We start from the raw sequence: 18,941 nt of genomic DNA on the forward strand, positions 1-18,941 counted from the left end.
GGGGATGTTCCTACTAGAGAAGATGAAAAACTTGACGTACTATTGGGAAATAAAGCAGGGTAGGTGACTGGGGAAGCACTTTGGGGCCAGTAACCATAATTCTATTAGTTTTCAAATAGTGATGGAAAAGGATAGACCAGACTTAAAAGTTAAAGGTCTAAGACCAATTTTGACAGTATTAGGCAATAACTTTCATAAGTTGATTGGGGCAGAATGTTCATAGGTAAAGGAAGGCTGGAAAATGGGAAGCCTTCAAATGTGAGATACCAACAGTCCAGAGACAGCATGTTCTTGTTAGGGTGAAGGGCAAGCCTGGTACGTGTAGGGAATGCTGGATGACTAGAGAAATTGAGGTTTTAGTCAAAAAAAAAGGGAAGCATATGTCAGGTACAGACAGCAGAAATCGAGTGAATCCCTAGAAGCATATAAAGGCATTAGAAGTGTAGTTAAGAAAGAAATCAGGAGGGGAAAAAAGGGGACATGAAATAGCTTTGGCAAATAAAATTAAGGAGAATCCAATGGGATTTTACAAATATATTAAGGACAAAAGGGTAAATAGGGAGAGAATAGGGGCCCTTAAAGATCAGGAAGGCCATCCCCATGTGGAACTGCAGGAGATGGGTGAGACACTAAATGAGTATTTTGCATCAGTGTTTACTGTGGAGAAGGATATAGAAGATATAGAATGTGGGGAGATAAATAGTGGCATCTTGAAAAATGTCCATATTACAGAGGAGGTGGTGCTGGATGTCTTGAAACACAAATGTGGATAAATCTCCGGGATCTGATCAGGAGTACGCTAAAACTCTACAGGAAGCTAAGGAAGTGATTGCTGGGTCCCTTGCTGAGATATTTGTATCATCGATAGTCACAGGTGAGATGCCAGAAGACTGGAGGTTGGCAGACGTGGTGCCATTATTTAAGAAAGGTGGTAAAGAAAAGCCAGGGAACTATAAACTGGTGAGCCTGACATCAATGGTGGGCAAGTTGTTGGAGGCAATCCTGAGGGACAGGATTCACATGTATTTGGAGAGGCAAAGACTGATTAGGGATAGTCAACATGGCTTTGTGCATGGGAAATCATGTCTCACGAACTTGATTGAGTTTTCTGAAGTATATCTCAATGACAGTGGCACCATAAAACGAACAGGTAACTTCTGCCAATGAACACCAGCTTCTTTCATTACATTGTACACCTTTATATAAGCTCTTCTTCTTCACTCAAGAGGACACATAAAGATCCATAGCCGTAACTCAGAACGTGAAATCAGTAGTAGGCAATCTGTCGGAGCTGTGGGCTAACAGGTCGCTCGGTCTCAATGGACTTCACCTTACTGTTTCAAAAAGATGTTGCCAATGAGATAATAAATGGGTTTGGTGTTAATTTTCCAAAATTTATTAGATTCTTGTCACAAAGCTAGTTCCTTGTTTTTCTAAAAGCTGTTCCTTGGCTCAAGGAGACTCTGTCCTTGATTTTTTTCAGAGTGGTAATAAACCAGGCTGGGCTCCGATCAGTCTGCTTTGGTATCGAGATGAAAAGGATTTTGAGAGACCTTTTGTTAATATGTAAACAGATGAGACTTCAGGCCAAAGTGGTCATGCTTTAGAAGTGACCTGTATAAAGACAGGGTGGTGATCAGCTTTCTAGCTAGCTGAGCTGAGCTGTTTTTAGTTTAGTCTTGAGCTAGGAAGTTCAACAGGGAGCTGTGTGGAAAGTCACTCTCTTCTCTGTCCTTCAACGTCAACCTGTAAGCATGTGTTGCATTTATACTGAGTTCTAAAGGGAGAGTGTTTATTGGGACTGTTGTGTGTATTCGGAACAGCATAATTAAGTCTAGCTGGATAGGTTGAGTTCTGTAGGGGTTCTTTATTCTGTTATTTGTGTTTCATTGTGTAATTTCTTGAATACATTTTTTACGTGTTCTAAAATCTAGTAGTCAACCTAGCTATCTTATTCCAGGTAATTTTCACTGTACACTTACCAAAACAAATTACAAAGTTCGGTCTACGGCTGCTTGCTTAAGAATGTTTTGAGTGATCTGGCCGAATCCATAACAGATTGGGGGGCTCTTTGCAGGATTTTAAACAGCGAGTGGTAGGCGCTAGTGTCTTTATTTCGGGTGTTGGCTTGGTTGGGTAGACAAAGCTTGGGATAGGAATGGCTCTTTCAGTCACCAAAGGTTTTCTGGAAGTGGATATGGTGACATTGGAGGTTTTGCAAAAAGTGAATAAGACCAAGTTGCAAGAATTAGCAGAGAAGCTGGAATCAGAACTGCCTGCTTTTGTGAGGAAAGGAGAGATAATTACAGCAGTAGCTCAGCATTTAAACTTGGTGGAGAAACCATCCAAATCTATAGAGTTGGCGAGAATTCAATTGCAAATGAAGCAGCTTTAGTTGGAGGTGAGAGATAAGGAAAGGGCAGCAGAAATGAAACAGTTTGTGTTATGATTAAAAGCCGAAGAGAGGGAAAAGGAGAGAGCAGCAAAACAGAGAGAGGAAGAGAGAGCAGCAGAAGAAAGGGAAAAAAAAATAGAGAAAGAAAAAGAGACAGCTTTTGAACTCAGTGAAGATCACAAGGATAACTCACCACAGGGTAAAAAAAAAACCCTTGAGGGGGACAAAGAAGTCAAAAAGCTCCAGTGTTTTCATTGTAATAAAGTGGGCCACATGAAATCACAGTGTTGGTGGGCTAGGAAAAAGCCAGATGTAGGAAAACCAGACAAGCCTGCACGTTTTGATGGACTAGTGACAAAAAGCACAAGGGAAGTTAGACAGTTGCCTGAGAGTGTACAAGATAATCAGAGGTTGATTAAGGAGGAAGTGCCAGATCTGCTTAGAAAATATACATGCAAGGGTAAAGTTTATTCACATCGGCCAGGAGTAATAGGTAAGGAGGTTACAATATTCAGGGACACAGGGATCCTCTCAGTCTGTAATGGTGAAGGATGAGGAGATATGTACTCCTGAGGGTCTATTGCCAGAGAAGGCACTGGTAACAGGAATTCATAGTGAGACAAAAAGTGCTCAGTTATGTAAAGTGAGGCTAGAGAGTCCAGAGAAGAGTGGAGAATTAGTGGTAGGAGTACTGGACAAACTCTCAGCTCCAGGAATACAGTTTGTCCTTCCTAATGATATAGCTGATTCACTGGTCAGCGTGCTGCCTACTCTAGTTGAAAAGCCAGTGGAGCCACAGGCAACTGAAGACCTAGAGAATGGTTATCCAGGAATTTTCCCTGATTGTGTGATCACAAGATCAGAGAGGCAAAAGCTGAAGCAGGAGAGATCAAAAGGCACAGATAAGGAAGCTGACGTAGTTTTGTCTGAAACTTTCTTTGATCAGGTAAGTGGAACAGAGAAGGAGCAAATAAGTCAACATGCAAGTACTTTTAGCTCTGCTAAACTGGTTGAATTACAGCAGAAAGATGAAGAGTTAAAACAGTTATATCAAAAAACATTTACAAAGGAAGTGAATGCATTTCTGTGTGTTATAACTTAACAAATGATGTCTTAATGAGGAAATGGAGACCATTACACAGTCAAGCAGATGAAAAATGGGCAGAGATTCATCTAACTGTTTTGCCAGTAGGGTAAAGAAAGGAGGCGCTGCGAGTGGCACAAGGGCTACCACTTGGAGGTCATTTAGAGGTGAGGAAAACACAGGTTAAAATACAAAGACATTTCTACTGGCCTGGACTACATAAAAATGTAATGAAGTTTGCCAGACATGTCATACATGTCAGCTAATAAAACCTGCACCTTTAATACCCATTCGAGCATTTCAGGAACCTTTCACAAGAGTCTTGATTGATTGTATAGGTCCCTTACCTCAAACAAAAAGTCAGAATAAGTATTTAATAACAATAATGGATGTGTTGACTAGATTTCCAGAGGCAATCCCATTATGCAACATCACAGCAAAAAGGGTTGTAGAAGAATTACTTAAATTCTTTACTAAATACGGACTGCCAATAGAGTTCCAGTCAAATCAAGGATCAAACTTTACGTCCAAACTATTCAAGGAGGTTATGGATAACTTGGGAATAAAGCAAATCAAATCTACCGCGTACCATCCAGAATCACAGGGAGTGCTAGAGAGATGGCATCACTGAAAACCATGTTGAGTTTCTGGTCAGGATTATCCAGATGATTGGGATAAGGGAGTTCCATTTGCACTTTTTGCGATCAGAGATGCACCAAATGAATTGATCAAATTCAGTCCATTTTAATTATTTTGTGGGCATGAAGTAAGAGGACTGTTAAAACTGATTAAGGAGAAATTAATAAGTTAGAATTCAGAGACCACTCTTTTGGACTATGTGTCGAATTTTAGAGAACGATTAAATAGAGCTAGAGAGTCGGCTCGACAGCATTTAAAAGTATCATACCATACAATGAAACAAGAAGTGGATAATAAATCACAAATTCACAATTTTGCAACAGGAGATAAGATATTGTGTTACTTCCAGTAACAGTGATTTAGAGATGCCGGTGTTGGACTGGGGTGGACAAAGTTAAAAATCACACAACACCAGGTTATCGTCCAACAGGTTTAATTGGAAGCACACTAGCTTTCAGAGCGTTGCTCCTTCATCAGGTGGTAGTGGAGGGCTCAATCCTAACACACAGAATTTATAGCAAAAATTTACGGTGTGATGTAACTGAAATTATACATTGAAAAATTGATTGTCTGTTAGACTACCATGATAGTTTCATTTCTTTCATGTGTAAATCACAAAACCTTTTTTTAAAAAGTTGCATTCTCAGGTTAGCTGTTAACAATGGAAGAGCACAGCAGTTCAGGCAGCATCCAAGTAGCTTAGAAATTTTATTCCTGATGAAGGGCTTTTGCCCGAAACGTTGATTTCGAAGCTACTTGGATGCTGCCTGAACTGCTGTGCTCTTCCAGCACCACTAATCCAGAATCTGGTTTCCAGCATCTGCAGTCATTGTTTTTACATAATATGTTGAAGGTGTTAGCTCCCGTGTTCTCTGTCTATGCCATGATGTTTAGATTGAATCTAATCTAAAAAGTGAGATAACGGAGTTTTATATTAATTCATGCATTTTTTGAGCTCACAGTTCTACATAAATGCATGCAGTTTTTGAGCAAAGTACAATGTAACCCTGCAAGTACAAATTCACCCCACAAAATATATGTGTATATGTGGGTCTTTGTCTGTGTGTGTGTGTGTGTGTGTGTGTGTGTGTGTGTGTGTGTGTAGTGAGTGCAGAGTGTCTTAAGTCTGTGAGGGGGGCGCATGTGTGAATGTGGAAGTGTGTGTATCTGTAAGGGTGTGTGTGGGGGTCTGTGTGTGCGTCTGTGTTTATGTGTGTCCGTGTGTATCTGTGCATAGGAGTGCCTGTGTGTGTGAGAGAGTGTGTGTAGGAGTATCTGTGTGTGTGTATAGGGCAATGGTGGTCACCTGTAATGTGACATGAACCCAAGGTCCCAGTTGAGGCCCTCCCCATGGGTACCGAACTTAGCTATCAGCCTCTGCTCGGCCACTTTTCACTGCTGCCTGTCCCGAAGTCCGCCTTGGAGGATGATCACCCGAAGGTCCGAAGTCGAATGTCCTGGACCACTCCGTTATCTCACTTTTTAGATTAGATTCAATCTAAACATCATGGCATAGACAGAAACACAGGGGCTAACGCCTTCAACATATTGTCTAGCTATCACCATTGTTAACAGCTAACCTGAGAATGCAACTTTTTAAAAAAAGGTTTTGTGATTTACACATGAAAGAAGGGAAACTATCATGGTGTTCTAACAGATGAAAGGCTTAACAGACAATCAATTTTTCAATGTATGATTTCAGTTACATCACACCGTAAATTTTTGCTATAAATTCCGTGTTAGGATTGAGCCTTCCACTACCACCTGATGAAGGAGCGACGCTCCGAAAACTAGTGCTTCCAATTAAACCTGTTGGACTATAACCTGGTGTTGTGTGATTTTTAACTTTCCAGTAATAGGTGAGCCTTTAAAAGCCAGGTTTAGTGGACCTTATCAAACGGAGAAGAAATTGAGTGAGGTGAACTTCTTGATAGGGACTCCAGACAGGAAGAAATCTCACACAGTGTGCCATGTGAATATGCTCAAAATGTATTTTCATAGGAAAGGAAAGCAAGAGGAGAAATTGTTAATGATTACAGCACAGAAGGAAGAACCAAGTTCAGAGGATTCTGAATTGGACATTCCTCAAATCAAATTGAACAATAAGGAAGTTGTTAAAAATTGGGATAAATTATTGAGTTACCTTCCACAAGAAAATCAAAATGGCCTGAAAAAGTGTTATCACATGGGGAGATATGCGAAATAAACTGGGAAGTACTAACTTAATTAGGCATGATGTAGATATAGGAGATGCTGTTCCGATTAAGCAAAATCCTTATAGGCATAACCCTCTAAAATTGGCACAGGATCAGAAAGAGATAGAGCACATGCTCCAAGATGGCATAATCAAAGTGAGTTACAGTGACTGGAGCTCACCCATAGTCATGGTGCCAAAGCCAGATGGTACCAACAGTTGTGTGTGGACTATTGCAAACTCAACGCCGTTTCAAAGACTGATGCATATCCAATTCTATGGTTGGAGGACTGTGTCGAGAAAGTAGGACAAGCAACTTACATTTCTAAGTTGGATTTGCTCAGAGGTTACTGGCAAGTACCTCTGTCAGAGACAGCAAAGGCAATTTCGGCTTTCATAACGCCAAATGGACTATATCAGTTCAAAGACATGTCATTTATTATGAAAAACGCTCTACCTACATTTCAGAGACTGACCAATAAGGTCATTGCTGGATTATCCAACGATGTGGTATACATTGATAACCTGGTGATTTTTAGTCACTCATGGAAGGAAATTTACAGCATTTATTGGACTTGTTTGATTGACATAACATTCTGGAAAGTTTCCATCAGACTGGAAAGTAGCAAATATAACGCCTCTAATCAAGAGAGGAGGGAGAAAATAGGAAACAGACCCTTTGGTCCATCCAGTCCATGATGAACATAATCCCAAACTAAACTAATCCCACCTGTCTACTTCTGACCTATATCCCTCCAAACCTTTCCTACTCATGTACTTATCCAAATGTCTTTTAAACATTGTAATTGTATTCACATCCACCACTTCCTCAGAAAGTTCATTCTACATGCAAACCACTTTTTGTGCAAATAATTTGCCCCTCATGTCTTTTTTAAATCTCTCTCCTCCCACCTTAAAAATGTGCCCCCTGGTCTCATAATCCCCCATCCTAGGGAAAAGACAACTGCCATTAACTCTATCTATACCCCTCATTATTTTATAAACTTCTATTAACCTCTCAACCTCCTACACCCCAGTGAAAAAAGTCCCAGCCTTCCTTTATAACTCAAATTTTTCATACCTGGCAACATCCTGGTAAATCTCTCTGAACCATCTCCAGCTTTATAATATCCTTCCTATAACTGGATGACCAGAACTGGACACAGTCTTCCAGAAGAGGCCTCACCAATGTCCTGCACAACCTCAACATAACTTCATTGAAAAGGTTATAGCTGGGAACGTAGAAGAATTTATGGTAATTACAAAGAGTCAGCATGGTTTATGTGACAGCAAAATCATGTTTAACCAATTTGTTGGAGTTCTTTGAAGGAATAACTTTCACCATGGATAAAAGGAAGCTTATTGGCCCACTGTACGTGAACAAACAGAAGACATTTGACAAGGTGCAACATAAGAGAAGTAAATGGCGTAGGAGGTAACTTGCTGGCATGAAGAGAAGACTGGCTGGGGCAGAACAAACAGTATGAATGAACTGATCTCTTTTCTGATTGGCAGGCTGCGATGACTGGGGTCTTGCAGGGGTCTATGCTGGGACATTGGTTTTTTGAGAAGGGTTGCAGGTTGACAGAAATAGGTTAAATGAATGGGCAAAAACCTGGAGTATAATATAGGCAAGTGTGAAATTTACTAGACTGATACCTGGAATGAGTGGGTTGTCCAGTGAGGAAAGGCTGGACAGACTGGGTTTGTTTTCACTAAAATTCAGAATAATAAGGAGCGACTTGATTGAAGTTGATAAGATCCTTCATGGTCTTGATAAGGTGGACATGAAAATGGTATTTCTACTTTTAGGTGAGTCCTGAACTAGGGGCACTGTAGGATCCCTACAGTGTGAAAACAGGCCCTTCAGCCCAACAAGTCCACACTGACCCTCTGAAGAGTAACCCATCCAGACCCATTCCCCTTTCCTACTACTCTATATTTACCTCTGACTAATACACCTAACCTACACATTCCTGAGCATTATTGGCAATTTAGCATGTCCAATTCACCTAACCTGCACATCTTTGGACTATGGGAGAAAACTGAAGCACCTGGAGGAAACCTATGCAGACGCGGAGAAAATGTACAAATTCCACACAGACAGTCGCCTGAGGCTGGAATCGAACATAGGTTCCTAGCGCTGTGAGGCAGCAGTGCTAACCACTGAGCCACTGTGCCACTTCAAAGAAATTGCCTTTTTAAGTCAAAAATGAGAAATGTTCACTCTGAGAAGGTTTGTGGCTTTGTAACTCTCTAACATGGGAACAGGAGTAGGCTATTCTGCCACTCAAGGCTGTTCTACCATTCAATGAGGTCATGGCTGATCTGTGTCTTAACTCTCTAAACGTGCCTTCCCTTAATACCTTTGCTTAACAAAAAATATCACAAATTTAAAATTAAGAACATGTCCTGCATCCACTGCCATTTGTACAAGAGAGTTCCAAACCTCTCCCAACCTTTGTGTGTAGAAGAGCTTCCTAACGTCTCTCCTGAGCAGTCTGGCCCTATCACTCAGATTAGTGCTAGAATCCCTAATTGGTGGAAACAATTTATCTGTGTCAGCCCTGTCTTTTTCCCATTAATATCTTGAAGACTTTAATCAGATGACCCTTTTACCTTCTAAATTCTTCAGAAAATTAGTTGTGTAATCTCTCCTCTGAAGTCCTGGTATCATTCTTGTAAACCTACATTTCCCTCCAAGGCCAACATATCCTTCATAAGGTGTGGTGTTTGAACTTGCTCACAGTACTCTAGATGCAGTCTCACCAGGGTTTTGTATGACAGTAGCATATATTCTGCATCCTCGTACTGCAGTCCTCTAGGTATAAAAAACAATTTGAATGCTGGTCTTTATTTTGAATATTTTCTGCACCTGCTCATGACTTTTAAAGATCTATTCACCTGAACCTTTTTGGACATTTAATGTACTTAACTTCACATCATTTAGATAGAACCCTGAGCTGTCCTATTTTGGTCCAAAACAGATGACCTCATATTTGCTTACATTGAACACCAGCCACCGTTTTGTCCATTCACTTAGCCTATCACTTACTTTGTCACATGAGATGGTGGAGGCAGTGAGATTGAATATGGTAGTTGATGGATTTTTGTTATGCAAGGGAATCCAAGGTTATTGAGAGTAATTGGAAGTGCAGGATTCAAAATTTAGCCAGGATCTTATTGATAGCTGGAATAAACTTGATGGCTAAATGGCCTACTTCTGCACCTCATTCATTTGTTGAATGAGGTGCATTCATATGTATGAATGTTTAGTGTTCAACAGATTAAACCAGATCTAAAACAGATTAAAGCAGAAAATGCCAAGTTGGCATTTTCCCAAACTGTAATATATCTTATCTCCTCCTTATCAAAGCAGTTTTAATTTTTGACCTCAACACAACTCTGTCCTGATTCGCAAGATATTTTAAGTTATCCAATAGCCATTTTCATTCAAGGTTAACTCCACCACAGTATGACGAGATGCAAATTTACTCCCTTTGATTGTGCAGAACTCAACATTTTCAACAACCCGACACAGGTGTCTATTATATTAACAATTTTAATGAAAAAGATTCCAGTTGGTGCAACATAACATGTTAAGATTGGGTCAAATCACATTCTTGGGCAAGGTAGATGAAGCTCAGTTGGCTGGGCTGTGACGCAGCATGACGTCAACAACATAGGTTCAATTCCTGAACCAGCTGAGGTCACCATGGAGGCCTCACCTTCTTAATCCTGCGCCTCATGTGAGGCATACTAACCTTCAGTTTAAACTCACTGACAATTGTCTCTCCCTCTGATGAGACAGCAGCCTATGTTCCCCTGGGACAACAGCATCTTTCTACTTAACCTATGTTTTAAATCAATCTGTTCAGAAATGTTATTAAGCACCTCTGGAGCAAACAGAACTTGAACCCTGAACTCCTAGTTTATGTGTAGGGACATTACCACTGAGCCACCACTTACCATAGCAGGAGTTAGACCCATGTCCCCAGACAAGTGACACCACTAGGTCATCAGCTCCCCAATAAAAGAAGTTAAGACTCCTTTGAGCTAGAATTGAACTAGCGATCCAAGGATGACAGTCCACTTTACTTCATGCTAACTTAACGGTATTCACACCTACATTGGATGGCATTCAGATCTGAATATACTACTGAGTCCTGAACATCAAAATGGTCTGAGTCACAAGTAAGTGAGTAAGACATATCCCTTACTAGCCCATAATAAAAGCAAAAGACTGTTGATGCTAGTAATCTGAACCAAAAATGGAACATTAGGACTAAAGAAGACTCACAGTAGACTTGAAATGTTAAATCTGTTTCTGTCTCCATAGATGCTGCCATTCCTGCAAATTTCTCCAACACTTTCTGTTTTAGGCACTGGCCCATGTCTGGCTGTCACTAAATATCCAGTTCATCTAGTCTTTAACAAAAAAGTGGCATGGTGGCTCAGTAGTTAGCACTGCTGCCTCACAGCACCAGAGACCTGGGTTCGATTCCAGCCTCAGGTGACTGTCTGTGTGGAGTCTGCATGAGTTTCCTCCAGGTGCTCTGGTTTTCTCCCACAATCGAAAGATGTGCAGGTTAGGTGAATTGGCCATGTTAAATTGCCCACAGTGCTAGGTGCAGTAGTCTGGATAAATATTGGGTAGGGGGAAATGGGTCTGGGTGGATTAATCATCAGACGGTTGGTGCGGACTTGTTGGGCCAAATGGCCTGTTTCCAGACTGTAGGGAATCTAATCTAAAACTAACGCTACCAATCATCAGGCACACTAACATGGTTCAAAAGTAATACACACTTGGGGCTAAACTAATCCAATCTAACCACAGGGGAATTCTGACACGGACGTTAGTCAGTTTAATAAACAGCTTCTACTTAATTAGAAACACTTGAGTTCCCCAAGAGAAGGAACTCTAAACCTTTTAGTTGATGTAAATCTATATTTCTCACCATGAAAACAAGCGATGGTCAGGCTGCCAATGACATGGGTACAGCTGACAAAGAACGGAGATTTTTTTGTGACCATCAAACTGGGGAAATGAAACTGTTGGAAGTAATTTGGCAATGAAATGGAACAAAATGATTAGAGACATTTCTGCCTCTCTTCCATATGTCAAACTGCCAACTCAAATAACATGGCATAAAGCAGAGAGAACACTCTCTGCCTGCGACAGGTTATGGTTTGCAGGAGCTAATGGAAATCCTGCCATCATTCAGCTGAGGAAAATGAACTCTTGAATATTAAAGCAATACTTTCCCAATGGGCAAATTAACTTCAGATAAAGTATTATGCTTGGCTGGGAGCAAACATCCCTCAGCACATACCTCAGCTTTGATGTTCGGTTATAACTGTTTATCCAATATCTCACATCCTTTCTGACCAGGATGTACACCACGTTCTGAATTTAAAGAAACAATACTGATGGAGGTGGGACTGAAATTGCAGTGGAAACTGACAGTGATTAGGGCGTAAAAACTGACAGAACTGCAGATGCTGTGAATCAGAAACAACAAAATCAGAAGTTGCTGGAAAAGCTCTGACAGCATCTGTGAAATCAGAGTTAATGTTTTCTGTGTGAAATTTACTTGAGAGATCATCACTTGCAAATAATGAATAGGCCAGCTGCTCCTATACTGTGGCACCCCCACTTGGTGTCACAGCAACCGGGAATCAGGCAGTGAGAAATTGAGTCTCGATTAGAGTGGTGCTGGAAAAGCACAGCAGGTCAAGCAGGAGCTTGATCCGAGGAGCAGGAGAATCGACGTTTTGGGCGAAAGCCCTTCATCAGGAATGAATGAGAAATTGAATCAAGTTCAATCCCAATTCCTATTTTATAATTTGGGAATTAACAACTCACAGAGTGGTTCTCTGAGCACTGTAGACACTGAATAGCTGTGGCAGTTTTAATCAGTTTTACTGTAACATAACTATAGATCTACGTTATACATCATAAGTTTCTCTAGGAGTTTCTCAGTGCAATGACCATAAGACCATAAGACATAGGAGTGGAAGTAAGGCCATTCGGCCCATCGAGTCCACTCCACCATTCAATCATGGCTGATGGGCACTTCAACTCCACTTACCCGCATTCTCCTCGTAGCCCTTAATTCCCCGAGACAACAAGAATCTATCAATCTCAATGACGATAGAGACTGAATACCATTCAGTGACTCGGGGGCAGCTGAGTCACTCAACAACTCAGGATTTTCATCACAGATTTTCAAACTGATATGGTGCAGTATTATACTGCTTCATTGCTCTTTTGTTCTGCTAGCATCTAGGACCCTGTTAATTTTCAAGTCTTAAAAAGTGTTTTTTTAGTTTGGTAAGTGCTGGACTAGAGTTTTGAGAGTGTGTTCATAGATGTTGTAAGGAAATTACTTGGCAGTACTGTATCGAAGGATAGTTATGAGTCACTGAAATAGAGTAGCAGTGTGATTCTACTGTAACAGTATTGCAGAGTACATATTGTAAAATATTTAGAAAACTATGGAGATTTACACAAGGAAGATTTATTGGTGCCCTGGTTAATATTCATCAAGCAACCCTGACCACCAAAAACCAATTAACTAGCCATCTATTTTGTTAATATTGTAGACATGTCCAACGCAGCGTATGCATCATGGTGCCATAAATCTCAAGAGATGCACTCTAAACCAATTAGTTGTGTGAGATGCTTGGAGGCAAATATAAATGAAAGTATTTTCAGTAAAGTTGAAAATGACCTAATGACCAACAGGAATGAACTTAATATAACTGCTGTGTTTGGAGTTAACAGTGAGATTCAGAAACCCCGAGAAGTCAATAAGTCAACAGTTGCAGTATTAGAAGTGACAAACAAGGTCCCCTTTACTGCTTTTATGTCATGAGGGTGTGTTTTCAAACAATGCAGTGATGAAGCAATGCAGCAAACCAAAGCCAAAGATAGAGCAGCTGGTTCTCTGAGCACTGTAGACACTGAATAGCTGTGGCAGTTTTAATCAGTTTTACTGTAACATAACTATAGATCTACAGCTCTGATTCCCTGATTTTGAGAATGCTTTGCTGTCAAGTTGAGTGATGACCCTCAAAGCCACACAGATAAATTTGTTTGGGTGGATGATTATGATTACAAGTCTATCTCAAATCTTTCTGAAGCAGTTGGCACACTCTTTCATACAGTGCTAAGCACTTTGCAGGACCCCTGTTACCTGCTTACTCTTGAAAAGCATTTTGTTCCTGCAACCTCTTACGTTTCTTCTCGTCATCAATTATAATACCAAATAAAAGGCCATGACTGTTGGGAATTGACAATTAATCCTGAGAATTGCTTATTTCATTAGTGGCAAAGGTAAAATCTTGAAAATCTCACAGTCCCAAAAGCCTCAAAGGCAGCTCAGAAGTGACTAGCCTCAAAGCAAAATAAGAACCCAAAATGTCACGATTGCATAACTGCTAGTCAAACCTTCTGCAGTTTTCAGACACACTGATTCCCCAATTCCATGTGTCTTAGCAGAACCTAGTTACAGCTATAAATTATATTTCCCATTCTAACTTGCCCTGTTATCAATAAACAAAAATATGGGCAAGGAAGGTAGTGGTAGTGTTCCTACCTCTGGCTAGAAGGTCCACAAGTCTTACCTGCACCCAATTTGGGTATAACATGTCGAAACAGGTGGTTTAAAAATAATTTTTAAGTATAAATATGTGGAACACCATCACTCCAAACATATTTATACTAGCCACATGCATGCTCTGGGTCAAATTGCGAATTCAGGCATATTGCTTTTAGAATAAACACTGACAGCACTGTCCTCTGCTTCAATTTTCAAGATACTTAAGGACAATATTTGTTTTATTGTTCACTTGCTGTTGGAAGTTTGAACAGGACTTTTGAAACACATCAGCAGACTTCCTAGGCCATTTGTTGAGAAATAACTAAAGTTCTATCAACATTTATACTGGAAATTGTCCTCAGACTTCACAACAAAGTCAGAAGTCACACAATAACAGTTGTCCAGCAGGTTTATTTGAAAACACAAGCTTTCGGAGCGCTGCTCCTTCGTCAGATGAAAGCTTGTATTTCAAATTGACTTGCTGGATTATAACCAGAAGTTGTGTGACGTCTGACCTTGTCCACCCCAGTCCACCACTGGCACCTCAACATCATGTTCACTGCAAAGGAGAAAATGTTTTCCTACTCTAACTTATTTGGAAACATCAAAAGGAAAGGAGTACTTGGTTAGGTAGATCTTGTGAGAAATACCTTTTGCTCTGCAGGAGGAGGGAATGAAACCCAAATGGCACAATACTAGATACTGGAGAAAAAGACAGTCAGGCAAGTTGAGCATCTGCCCCCCTTCCACCCCAGTGCAGGTATAGGACAGACTACCTCCTGTGCACCTCTTCTATCGGAGTGTTCAGTGAAGCTGCATAACATCTCTGTCTCAGAGCCTGAGACATACTGAAATCTACCACTGCCTGTTAGCTAGCAGACTACACTACTTCACTGCAGGTACCAGAAGCCCAATACATAATGACTGTAAGAAAATCGTATGATGTCAGCCTTTGAGTGACGAACCTGCAGGTGGCTGATTTAGCAACTTCAGACAAGATCAAATCACAGTAATCAGAGATTTGGTCCAAAATTGCGAGCAAAAACTGCACTTGCACACTTGGTGCTTTATGAACACAGCACCAATTTACTAACTGAAATTTCACAAAAATTAATACCAATAAATGGATGAAAAATAAGCTCCAAGATTTTTATAGCTTTGGATTATCGATCAAGCCTTATTTATGTCCTTCACAAAGGTCTTGAGAAAACGCTGGTAATTGTGACTTTGGGCAATGGAGTATAGCAAGTGATATTGATTCAGCTGTCCATTACACATTTCTCATGAGTTACATTCCTACTGCCTCATTATACTGTCTCCCAAAGTGACTCTCAGTGACCATTTCTCATCAAAGTAAACCTGCAATAATAGAACAGTCACATTCAAGCGTGCATATATATTTTGGTATGGAAGCAAATATAAATGGGAAAATGAAAACATAAATGTATAATCTGAAACAAAGGTTTGATGCAGAATATAACCTGATCCTGGAGACTCAGCAAGGTCTTCACCAGCAGCTGCCCCTTCACATCTTCTAGTAACTGACTTTTCCGCTCTTCATCTCTTAATCTGGAAAACAGTGTGGAAGTTAATATTTGATCTGGTCTCTAATGTTCTATTATTATGCAGCACAAATCCTGTCAGAAAGGCACAAATCAGTGAAGCTGTGGGCCACGTAAAATGGTAAAGACCATCTCCTGAACCGAAACAATGGGAAAGTGACTGTAGTAATACATTGAGAGACTGTGGAAACTCAAAAATGGGTTTCTAGATTGTTTTAACTGAATACAGAAAATAAGTTTTCCAGCTAAATAAATAACCAGACATAGCTTACTGGCTTAACCACAATGGTGTAAAAATGTGCCAAAAATTTAAGTTACCAAAAGCAACAATGCATTGGAATATGGAGTTCTTTGCTACAAAAGTCAGGAAATGTTTACAGATTACACTTTAATGTAAATATATTTCATTTATAAAGAAGAAAACCTCAAATATCACTCAATAACGTGCGACCTCAACAGTCACACATTACCTGGACCTGAAGAGGAGGTGAATTTAAACACTGTAATAGAGAGCTGTTATCAGTATGATGTCTATTAGATTGTAAATAAAAGAATTTATAGGACTTACAAAAATAAGTGAGAGTTGTTGTTAGATAAGGATAAGATAGTGATAAAGCAGAAATGGCAAAGGATCAATCTTGCTAGATAGGGCAACCTCAAAAGTGCAAATCAGACTCCTATTGCTCAGAGAACCCATGGCAGATAGAAATTATGAAGGGACAACAATGCAGGCTTAAGTGTACAGAAATAGCACCATTCAGGGATACAGCTGTAGCAGCATAAAGCAAGATAGCATTGGTATTCATTCAAAGCACCTCAGGTACTGGTCAGTCTGTTCGATTATATCACGGGAATCTTCCTGCTTTAACATGGAACTTGCTCTTTACAAGGTCCCTCACTGTTCAAAATGCTGCCTAATAGCATAAGTATGAAGTGGGCCTTCACCATGAACTAAGCCTTACCACTTGATACTATGGGGTTGTTGTATCTGAAATTGCACCATTGCCTCTTTTTTTTGCAAATATTAATCTTTCAAATTATTCAGAATGTTATTCTCTCCCTAGAAAACACAGGGTTGTTACCTCTGAGTCTCTGTGTCTATCAGTTCTTGATACTTGAACATGGCCTGCTGTAGACAGAGAAATATTTGACTGCTGCTTTGTGCAGTATCATCTTCAGTGGGGTATCTGCTCTCTGTCAACGTCCAGCTGTTCTGTTCTGTTAGCTCACTCTGCATAGCAACCTCATGCTGTAGCATCTCTGAATGCAAACAGACGAGTTGTTCCAGCTTCTGCAGAAGGAAAAAGCAAGATATATCAATCTTGGATCAATAGACAAAGAACATGTGTGAGGTCAAGAAGAAACACTTTCTGTGGAAGTTCTGGAATGCCAGACACCCAAAACAGCTCTCACAACCAATGGATTGTAATCCTTTAGGCTAACTTTTAGGATAAGATTCAATAGACTTATTTCTTTAAAATACACAAGCAGATCAACATTAAGAAAATAAGAGATTATACAAAAATTAATTCTATACATTTGAGACAAAATGGTAAATAGAAAATATATTAAAGATCAATTAGAAGTAAGGTTGCTAACTTATGCAATACCATTCATTAGAACTTCAGATTCTGATAAAGTGTCACACCTACAAAATGCAAAGGCAGTTTCCAAAGTTACAAGAGTTTTGAAATGTTTGTTAATTGCTCTTTTTGCCTCATCCCTTCCGTGAATGGAGATCCTGACATTTCTGATCGAGTGTTTACATACAGGAACAGAATAAAGCCATAAAATTGATTGATGACTCAGTCAGTGAATAGCTGAGTCATACAAACTAAGGCCGCCTCAGTTTGATTCCTGAGCTGTGCCAAATTACTTGAGGGCAAGAGGTCTTGTGGTGCAGGGGTAGTGGCCCTACCTCTCAGACAGAAGCTATGGATTCAAGTCCCATCCCAAGACTCGAAAGCCAAAGGAGATCTAGTCATAACTTGGCCAAATGGGTTGACTATCAATTTGTAAATATTTCCAACGTACAACCAGGACAGGTGGTAAGAGCAGGAGAGGTTCCTAGTCAGCCCCTGATCAGCCCCCCTGTGCTGGAAAGGAATAGGAGCTTCGACCATCACTAGCCATAACTCCAGGCTACCTTAAGTGTAAGCAGCTTGGCCTCATTCGGCAGTTGGGTCACTTGGCTGGATAACTGGTGGGGATCAGATTGATGGCAGCAGCTCAATGTTTGATTCCCATTCTAGCTGCAGTCGATTCAGGATCCATTTTCCTGTGCTGTCCATAGTGGATCTGTGGGTCAGGCCTGGCTTCAGGCTTAGATTGGTGAGGCATCTTCTGGAATACTGTGTCCAGTTCTGGTCACCCAGTTATAAGGAAGATATTATCAGGCTGGAGAGGGTTCAGAAGAGATTTACCAGGATGTTGCCAGGAATGGAAGGGTTGAGTTATAAAGAAAGGCTGGATAGGCTGGCGATCTGTTAGGAGTTTACAAAAATAATGAGAGGTATAGATACAGTTAATGGTAGATTTCTTTTCCCTGGGATGGGGGATTTCAGGACTAGGGGACACATTTTTAAGGTGAGAGGAGAGAGATTTTAAAAGACATGAGGCACAACTTTTTTTCACAGTGCGGTGGTTGAATGAATTTCCTGAGAAAATCGTGGATGTAGGTACAATTACAATGTTTAAAAGACATTTGGATTGATACGTGTTTCAGAAAGGTTTGGAGGGATATGGGCCTGGAGCAGGCAAGTGGGACTAGTTTAGTTTGGGATTATGTATGGCATGGACTGATTGGACCGAAGGATCTGTTTCCATGTTGTATGACTCGATGACTGTGTGGCCAGTGGCAAAAGGAGGGGTGCCTAGGCAGGGAAAAGAATTCCATTCATGATTCTGATCCAGATTGCTTTTAAACAAGCCATAGGATTGGACCCAATTGCGTTGAAATGGTTAGTCCTAATAGGCCACCCCAGAACCTCCCTTGACAGCACATCTCATCTAAAGCCCCACTTGTTCCCACCCACTACCATGAACGGTGACTCCAAATATCATCTTTAACTCCTCTGGCCCCATCAGTACAGTCTGCTCATGCCCACTAGTGTTTTGCACAGCTCTCCAGTTGAGGCCATGGTAGTAGTGACCATCCATCACCATTCCCCACCTCCCCGCATCCCAAGTCTCTCTTGCACTATGGGCTACACCCCCTTTATGTATCAAAATCTCTCCTTCATTGTCCTTCTACCCTTCACAACCCAGGTTGCTGAATCCAATCCTGAACTTTCGGTGTCCCAGCTTGCTAACACATTGGTGTTACAGAATCACAGAATCCCTACAGCGTGAAAGCAGGTCATTCAGCCCATCGAGTCCCACCCAGATACTCCCCCCCCCCCCTACATTTCCCATGGCCAATCCACATAACCTGCACATCTTTGGATGGCGTGAGAAACCGGAG

At 40.7% G+C, this 18,941-nt stretch overlaps 1 protein-coding gene across 4 annotated transcripts in view; it reads right to left on the reverse strand.

Moving 5' to 3' along the window:
• The window catches only part of LOC140485653 (limbin-like), a 188,549-nt gene that overhangs the window by 17,159 nt on the left and 152,449 nt on the right, over positions 1-18,941 (reverse strand). For all 4 annotated transcript variants that reach the window (XM_072584027.1, XM_072584028.1, XM_072584025.1 and 1 more), the window contains 2 exons: positions 16,561-16,769; positions 15,398-15,485 (listed from right to left, as the gene is read on the reverse strand). In XM_072584027.1, coding sequence (XP_072440128.1) covers positions 15,398-15,485; positions 16,561-16,769 — 297 coding nt within the window. The remainder of the gene's footprint in view (positions 1-15,397; positions 15,486-16,560; positions 16,770-18,941) is intronic.

Source organism: Chiloscyllium punctatum, chromosome 14, assembly GCF_047496795.1.
Source record: "Chiloscyllium punctatum isolate Juve2018m chromosome 14, sChiPun1.3, whole genome shotgun sequence".
In the NCBI taxonomy this organism is placed as follows: Eukaryota; Metazoa; Chordata; class Chondrichthyes; order Orectolobiformes; family Hemiscylliidae; genus Chiloscyllium; species Chiloscyllium punctatum.